The following is a 9,376-nucleotide window of genomic DNA, read 5'->3' as shown; positions in this document are numbered from 1 at the left end:
ATTCCTGCTTCTGTAACTGACCTAGTTAAAGTTGTCATCACTCGTCACCTCAAGATGGCAATGGCCTGTGTCTTTGGTCTCCTTCCAGCCCATCCCATATGTCCACTGGCATTATTCTTTCTCAAGCATGTTTGTAGCCACAACATTCCCCTGCTCCAACCCTCAGGAGTTCCCATTCCCTACAAAAAAGTTCCTGCTCATGTATTTGGGCCCCAGCTTCCTTTCATGCCAAGATGTGTCGCCCTATCACTAAATTCAGATTGTAAGTACTTGTGTGTTTCCAAGGCTTTTCTCATATGGTTCCTTCTGCATAGAATAACCTCTCCAAATTCTAGATCGACTAAAATCGTAGTCATCCCTTTAAGGCTCAGCTAAAATATGGCCTTTGTCTCCTGCATTTCCCTCCCCAAACCTTATCACCCTTCCAACTCTTGTTAAGCAGAATACAACACACCAGGGAGGTCTGTCATGCTTTCTTTATATATCCCTGTGGAGGCATGTTGCAAACAAGATTTTAGCCACACTGGTCTTTACTTCTAACATTTATACATATTTTTAAATAGTAAATTCCTTGAAAGAAGAGCTCATGCCCTATTAATGATCATCTGCTGAGCACCTTACATACAGGATAGGCTTCCATAAATGTATGGATTAAAAGCAATCTGTTTGAAATTTTACTCTTGTAACAAAATAGCACAGTGATTCTCAAACTTCAGTACACATCAGGATGACGTGGAGTGTTTGTTAAGGCACACATTACTGGGTCCCAGCCCCAGAATCCCCGATTTAGTATGTTGAGGTGGGGACCAAGAATCTGGATTTCTAACAAGTTCCCTGGTATTGCTGAGGCTGCTCATCCAGGGACCTCACTTTTAGAACCCCTGGAATAGTCTTACTACCTTGCATTTGTACGTAGCTATTTACAATTTACAGGCTGCTCTTAGATATATAAAAATGAGGTATTTAAATAAAATACTGTATTGCATTTATAATTGGTATATTATTATTGTTACATATTATATGATGGCAAATAATATAAATAATAATAGTTGATAAAATTCACTGAGCTTACTGTGTTCCCAGGTACTATGCAAAACACTTAGCCTGTTTTATCTCATTCAAGGCCCCTATCAACCCTTGAGATGTAGGTACTATAATTGTCCCCATTTTGCAGATGTGGAAACTGTGTCTCAGAGAGGGTTAGTAACCTACCTAAGGTGAGATGTAAAACCAAGGTGAAGTACTGGTAGCTGAAGAGTTTCAACATGCCTTGACTTATTTACTGCTCAACATCCTTGGGCCTTCAAGAAAGTCATGCTCACAGCATATGGTGTAGCAGACGGTATTGTTGGTCTATCACTGTTCAGTCTTAATAACCGGATATTTCTAAAAATTCGTCATTGTACCTGCTTCTTTCTGCAGGAGTCTCAGACTGCTGCCCCTACTCCTGTGGGAGCGGCCGTGCCTCGGACCTCCTTGTGTTGTGTGCAGTCGGTCCCGCCCCCGTCAGCCTCGGCGGTGAGTGGTCCTCTGGGCACTGAGAAATGTCTTGAGAAAGTAATGTTCTTCCTCGCCTGCCCTTTCTGCTGTGTATTACCGTCATATTACTTTATTCTAACAAAATAAAAATAAAATCTTAGATGGCTATATTATCCTCTGTTTAGGCTTCTGGGAGGAGCTAGAAACTCTGGCTAGATTTAAATTTTGAATTCAACCGCTGCAAACTGTTTTGTTTTGTTTTGACCTTCTGAAATTGTTTCTAGCTCCTCGGCTACTGTGGTTAATCATGCTTCTTCACATTCCTGTGTCTTTCAAGCTGATGTGGTGTCCCACAAGTAGCCCGATATTACTTTTTATTGACTCTCCTGGTGGAATCATCTGCACCTTTGTCATGACTCCTCTCCCAACTGAAGGGGGACAGGTGGACTCACTTCCTTTCCCCTTCCTTCTTTTCTTGCCTCTCTCTCACTTTCTAATTTTTCTATAAAGTATGATATTTAACTAGTTGAATCTGTTTTCTTTGGAATTCAGTGAGTTTTGTTTCCATTAGCAGGTAGAATCTGACTCAGAATAACAGCTGATGGAACTATGTTTCGTTAGTACAGACTTAGTGAATCTACACTCTGAGTAACTAAACTTGTTCTAGATGCTTTGCGATATCTTCTCATTAAATTTTCACAAGGACACTGTGAAGGCTGTTCTGATCATGTCTCTCTTATAAACGAGGGAAATGAACTTGGAGTTGACCTTGAGCAATTCACTTAACCTTTCAGAACCTCAGCTGAGATGTAAGATATGGCCCCTGCTCTCCGCCCCCTTCAGGTCTAGTTTGGATATGGGCCAGGTTCAGGCTTACAGTTTAGTTTAATCATTCTCATATGGGAAGAGGGCAGCAGGAACATGGGTGAAGGAACTGCTTTCCAGGAGGAACTCGAAAAGGTTTGCAGGTGGAGGACAGGATCCTGCTGAGAAGTGGGAACAGCACTGTTTTCCTGGGGAGACCAGCAAACCCAGGACAGCCCAGCACAGAGGTGTGGAGCCCTTCAGGTATTGGAGTATGTGCTTTAGTTGTTTGAGAGAAGGGGGCCTGTAGGACAAGCATCCTGGGTACCCTGAGTGGCTGCTTCCTGCCAGGGAAATCCTGGGTGCCAGCTGCAAGTCCCCTCACAGTCCAGGGTCTCCCTCCTGCCTTAGACAGGACGTGACCTCCTTTTTATTTGGTGGGAGAGTCTCAGGGTACCCTCCAAAAACTTGTACATTGTGGTATTCAGGCACAGGCCACAGTGGTAAAGAACAGGAGAGGAAGAGAGAATCTGGGAAGAGACTGGTGAAGGAAGTAGGCACAGAGGCAGTGATTGGAATCAAAAAGACAGTAGCCAATATTCCAGGGCAGAACTCTTGTGACCTAAACATGTGTCATCTACCTGTTGTGTCAACTGTGACCGCCAGGGCCTTAGAGCCGAGTTAGTTCCTTTCCAGCTTTATCCTGACTGTAGAGAGTTGAGCACTGGATTTTTAATGGAGAGGAAAAAATTTAAAAAAGAGCCCTTGTTTTTCTATTCTCTGACTGCCTTTCCTGGGCCTCTACTCCACCAACTCTGGTTACCACAGTTGCCGAGTTTATCATCACTGAGGTCAGTTGGCATTTCTGGGACTGTGACACCCATGGGAGCCGCCGCAGAGTGTGATAAAGGTCAGAGAACTCAAGAGAGGCTGGAGGATCAGTGAGCAAAAGGAAACAGAAAGCCCAGGGGAAGGAGATGAATGTCTGCCCTCTGCAGTTCTTGTTGTAGAAAAAGAAAGTTTATTGAGCAAATCCAAAGACCTGAGTTCTAGTTCTGAACCTGACAACAAAAACAGAAGCTTTGGGGCTTCCCTGGTGGCGCAGTGGTTGAGAGTCCGCCTGCCGATGCAGGGGACACGTGTTCATGCCCCGGTCCAGGAAGATCCCACATGCCGTGGAGTGGCTGGGCCTGTGAGCCATGGCCGCTGAGCCTGTGCGTCCAGAGCCTGTGCTCCGCAACGGGAGAGGCCACAACAGTGAGAAGCCTGCATACCGCAAAAAAAAAAAAAAATAGAAGCTTTTGTCATTGGTCCTGTTTCCAAATTCTTTAGCTCTTAAGACTGCTGCTTCTCCTAGCTTTCCTAACTCGTTTTCACTTATTTCTTGAGCCAAAGGGCACAGGCTTGGGAAGCAGTAGTTTCCAAAGATTCTGCAGCGGAGAATCAGAAATCAGTAGAAAACAGAAGTGTGAGCAGATGACTTGGATCAGGTAGCAATCAGATTGCTTGGCTAAGACTTGGGGACCGCTGCAGCTCTTAGTTACAATCCCAAGCAGGTTGGAAACATCAGGGATGTTTGTTGCCCCCCAGAATAAAATCTATTCAGTGTCCAACCACTAGATGGTGATAAATCGCTTTCCACTCGCCGGCCCTTTCTTCACTGGTGATCTTTACTTTTGTGGTGCAGCTTAGCAACACTTTTCTTACTTAGGACAACGGCTAATCTATATAAAACAGAAAGACGCTTTCACTCTAAAATTCCAATATGTACTCCATGTGAAGTCATATTCTTTTACAATAAGAATAATCTTTGAGACTGTTTAATTCAGGAGCTTTCACACTTTTGACTAAGATCAGAGTTGGAAATTCATGGATTCTGCAACCCAGGACCCACACAGTAGAACAATAGTTTAGTAAATGATACTTATCCTTGATATGCATGATGCATTCTATTTTATATTCTTCATTTAAAAAAAGTCCTGACCATGAACTACTAAATTGATTTTAAGAGCTCATCATGTATGGATCATGACCTGTGGTTTGGAAAAAGCTGGATCTAGTCCTCTCTTCAGCCCAAACATAATTTATCCTTTATTTTCTCTTTATGCCGTTAATGTTCTGTGTTCATCCAGTTTCATTTTAAATACCACTGTGGTCAGAGCTCACTATATCACAGGGAGCACATTTCATTTTCAACAACTGGACCACAGGTAGACTGTTCTCATTGGGCCACTCAGGTTAATAAGTCACAGGCCATCACCTGAACTGGCGTGAATCCACTCTGACCAGTAGAAGCCACATAGAGAACACAAGCTTCTGTGCCTCAGTAGAGGCTCAGCTGAAGCCATTGCCTCCGGGGCCCAGCTGTTTCACTGGCAAGAGTGTCCTCTCGAGGGCTTTTCTGAAAGCTTTCCTGTGTCATCTCTAAAACAGTCACATAAAGGTCACTTCTTTCTTCTTTCCTGGCTTTCAGCTTCTGTGTGGTGTTACCCATTCTCTTAACTGCCTAATTTCTGAACCAAAACGTGGGTTAGATCTTAAAAGTTTCTCAGTGTCAGTACATAAATTGCACACACTTAATGTTTAACATAAGAAACTTGCTGTAACTTTTAACACTTCAGGATTTTTAAACATAGATTCTAATTCAGTTGATTTTTTAGATTATTAAAAGATGACATGAGCTTCTTATCTAGGCCTGAAAGAAGGCTATGCCCATCTGAATTGTTTGTTGTAGTCTCTTTTAAAAGGAATGCTTAACCACCTACTTAGTATACCCCCTGATGTGCTTTTAGGAGGGCATGGGGCCACATGATGCTGTAGAAGCCTTGGCTGGAAGCCTGGGGATAAAGGAAGCTGGTCCAGAAGTTGGAAAGCCTGTGGAGGATAAAGTCAAGGTAATGGCAGCTCAGATACTTCTAGGAAGGAACTATCGTTGATCACCCTGACTCCCCAGATAACTCAGTCATTTTTAAAAATTTCCTACAACCCATGACCAGCTGTCTTTCTCTGTTATTGTGCATGTCCTGTTTAATAAGCAAACCCTGAGTGAGCATCAGTGTTTAGGTGCAGCAGTGGGTGGCTGGCGTGCACGTATCAGAGTTCTGAGTCTCACCTTGTCCACCTGCAATTCCATTGCTGAGGAGTCAGGAGAGAAGTGGCACGGCCTCTACCGCTCCTCACGACTGCCTCTTAGCCCAGGAGGCTAAAAGTGGTGCTGTCTGAGCCTGCTAAACCAGGATACAGTGTCAAAGATGGAGTTGCTGTAGGAACCTAACAATGGATTTGTTGACCTCAAATTTAGTCATTCAGGCATCCACTTTATGAGAAAAAGATGTATTAACAATGAAAATGGTTTCATTTTTATTCAGGAGAAAGCCAAAGAAGATCGTGAAAAACTTGGTGAAAAAGAAGAAACAAGTCCTCCTGATTATAGATTAGAAGAGGTCAAGGTAAACAGGCTGCGATCTTTTTCTAATTTATTTTAATTTATATTGAATTTCATATACATGAGAAAAGGACATGCGAACAGACCTGGGATATAAAGATCATGTTTCTTAGTATTTCTACACCAAACAGTATCAGTTCACTAATATCCTGTTTGCACACCAGCTGTGAAACTAAAATATTCCTAAGTGGCCTTTTACTCCTCCCTTAGGTGAAAGAAATATAATGTCTTAACTACCTAATTTTTGCCTGTCTAGTAGGTGGCTTGTTAGAATACCAGAAGCAAAGAAAACTTAGGAGACCTTTATACAGATAGGAAAACCAAAATGAGTAACAATCACTTCCTGAGGAAAGATTTACAAACCTTAAATATAAGTTGACAAATAAGAGAGCCTACTTGACACTGAATATAGTGAGTGATAAATTGACCCATTTCTTTTATTTTGAACGTAGCTTGTACAGACCAAGTGACAAGGGGGAGGCCGCTACTTAAGAGATATGCCACTTCACAAATAATGCAGGAAAATCAGATTGATGCTCCTCGTATGCACGCAGGTGTACCAGTCCATTTATTTGGCAAAGGCAGGAACTATACTGAGCTTTCCCTGATTGAAAGTTTATTATTCTGGATACCTTTAGTCTGCTTCCTTTCTGCATCTCACAATTCAGTTGAAACCATGGACTTCCTATTCATTCCGGCTTGTTCGTTTGCAAGGTTCTTAGACTATGTGGCCCTTAAGCAGCTGTCACATTTGAAAAAAGGCTGGTCAAGTGCCCGTAACTCTCTTCAGAGTAGGAGGTTCGTTACTTTCTCTCTCCTTTTGCTGAATTTTAGTAGCAGTTTTTAAGAATGCAGCTGATTAGCTTTCCTGACCGCTTTATTCTGTGGTAGTTTCATCCTTCTCTGAACTTGTTGATCCCACCCATTACTACTTACCTGTAGCTTTACAGCATTTCCAGGTGCTGGCTTGATCTCTTGTTTAAATCCTATGTTGTTGTTCTTCAGCTCTGCTCCCATCAGGCCTCTTCAGTAGATTCAGCTCCCTGAGGGTAGACCACAGGTTCCCCCTTCCAGACACGGGATGATCTCAGTTTGAGTGTGGGGCAGACGTGCCCTCGTCCCTGCTCCTGTGTGTCACTTGGGAAGTGTGCTGCCTTTGCAGCTAAGGGATGGTGGAGAGCAAGCCTCAGGCTGTTTCCCTCCTCACTGAACAGTGGTCAGAAGGTACATGTGAATGTGTAGAGGAGGTGGAAATGGGGGTAAAGGAGTTTGTCAAAAGGGAAGCTGGTGATACTCTCAACCATTGCATCTCTTTGAATTTTAACAAAACAAAAAACACCTTGACCAGTTTATCAGAAGTACACGGTTGACCCTGGAGCAACACAGGTTTGAATTGTGTGGGTCCACTTATATTCGGATTTTTTTCAGTAGTAACACTACACACTATACCTTCTGCAGTTGGTTCAATTCATGGATGCAGAACCACAGATACAGAGGGCCGAGTATAAATTATACACAGATTTTTGACTTCTTGGGAGGTCCATGCCCCTAAACCCCATGTCTTCCAAGGGGTTAACTGTGTGTTTAAAGAGAGAATCTTGCACTTCTTTTTGCGTGTGTAGATACATGGGATTTACCATTTATTTATAAATCTTCTTTTACTGAAGTGCCCCAAATGCTTTATCGATTTTGTTCCGTTGCTCAGAAGTGGCACTCAGAGTCATTTGAAGGTTGGCATCATCTGAGCCTCAGGGTGAGCTCCCTGAAGGCAGGGATTTGTCTGTCCTACTTTCTGTGGTATTCCCGGTGCTTAGTAGAGGGCTTGGCGCAGAGGTAATTCATACTAGTTGGATGTGCTGCCTGTACAGTTAACCAGCTTCTTCAAGGCAACTTGTGCAAAGCTCACTCCCCAGGCAGGTGAGGGTCTCATCCCCGTGCTCCCTCAGTGTCCTATGCACACTGTCACAGCCCCAGGTGCCATGCACCACATTAACTGTTCACGTGCTCCCCCTACACTAGTGTGGGCTTCTGAGGTTGGCAAGCCACGCTCAATCCGTTTGCAGCCCCCGTGCCTAGGGAATGCCCGATGTGTGCCAGCTGTTTGTTGACATGAGCTAATCAGAGGATACTTCCTGGTGAGAGAATCTATTTCCTGAAATGATGAATCAAATTTGTCATGTACAATATCATCAGGTATAACCTGTCGACCTCTTATAATGTTTACAAGGTGCATACTTAGGATACACGTGAAATGACTCAATGCCCTGTTTTTGTCCCCCTGCATAGGATAAAGATGGAAAACCACTACTGCCAAAGGAGCCCAAGGAACCACTCCCAGTAAGAAAGCCAGTTTTCTCTGAGTGTATCTCTCTCCTTTGGCCCTGATGATTAATTCGGGGAGGGCATAGCTTTCTGTGGAATGAGTTGATCAGCATGTAAACAGTGACAACATTTTGAAGAGGAGACTGATGAGGTGGTGTTTGTTGATACATTTCCTGGTTCTTTGCAGCCCTTGAGTGAAGACTTCCTCCTTGATGCTTTGTCCAAGGACTTTGCCGTTCCCCCAAGCACTTCATCTCTTGTGAGTCTTCTGAGATTCCCGATTTTATTTCCGTACTTTTAGGATAGCAGAAATAACTTGTGACTTAGAACCTGATGTGGGAGCTGAGGAAACAATCACAAAATTAACGGCCCTCAACCCACCCATAAAAAATGTGTTCCATTTGAAGTATTGGTCCGGCACAGTGGATGTTTTCGACTGTGTAACTAATTGAACCAATGAGCATGCACTCTATCACGTATACCTATGAAAAGATAATTTAAAATTGAGTTGTCCAATACATTTGAAAAATAAATGCATAAAAATATGAAAAAATACTGAAAAGCATTTTTCAGTATTTTTAGGGAAGATTAACCCAACTAAACACCAGGATCAGGATTTATTAACAGTAATGACAAATAATACAGTTCTGATTTAGAAAGCTAAGCCACAGGCCAATGGGAAAGAAATCCAGAAATGAACATAAATGACAGATTTAGTGTTTCTTTAAAATGAGAAAAGAAATCATTATTTCAGAAAGATTCTAGAATAATATACCATTTAACATTAAGAAAAAAATGATACAACTGAAGCCTCTTCATCCCATATACCAAGTCTTAAAGCAGTAGTGGCACATTATTTTATACCTAACACATGATCAGAATTTAAAATGTGATAAATCTCTAATTTAGGCAAGCAAGGCCATGGGAAACGGGCATGGCCATTCGTTGCTTGTGGCACTGTGAATTTCTAGCAACTCTGAGAGGGCACTTGGCAGAATATAGCTAGCACCATAAAAAGAGCCACTTCTAGAACTTATTCAGAGCAATTAATTACAGAGAAGAAAGCTGAAAACTCCAAACAACCTAAACGTGCAACAAGAAATGTATAAACTACAATACTCTAAGTCAGTAGCTTGTTGAACGTTTAGGATAATAAATGGGAATAGGAAATTGTATAAAATAACGTATGGAATAGGACATAGAATAAAAATGGCTCTTAAGATGCTGTGTTGCTGTGCTTCCATTTGGATCAAGAGAAAAACAATCAAAAAGCTATACTGAGGGCTTCCCTGGTGGCGCAGTGGTTGAGAGTCCGCCTGCCGATGC

At 42.6% G+C, this 9,376-nt stretch overlaps 1 protein-coding gene across 1 annotated transcript in view; it reads left to right on the top strand.

Moving 5' to 3' along the window:
• The window catches only part of CAST (calpastatin), a 134,122-nt gene that overhangs the window by 108,251 nt on the left and 16,495 nt on the right, over positions 1 to 9,376 (top strand). The window contains 5 exon segments of the mRNA XM_007466871.1: positions 1,423 to 1,518; positions 5,076 to 5,177; positions 5,652 to 5,732; positions 8,015 to 8,065; positions 8,238 to 8,309. Coding sequence (XP_007466933.1) covers positions 1,423 to 1,518; positions 5,076 to 5,177; positions 5,652 to 5,732; positions 8,015 to 8,065; positions 8,238 to 8,309 — 402 coding nt within the window.

Source organism: Lipotes vexillifer, unplaced genomic scaffold (genome assembly GCF_000442215.2).
Source record: "Lipotes vexillifer unplaced genomic scaffold, Lipotes_vexillifer_v1.1 scaffold364, whole genome shotgun sequence".
NCBI lineage: Eukaryota > Metazoa > Chordata > Mammalia > Artiodactyla > Lipotidae > Lipotes > Lipotes vexillifer.
The sequence above is the reverse complement of the archived record's forward strand: the minus strand, read 5'-3'. Positions and strand labels throughout refer to the sequence as shown.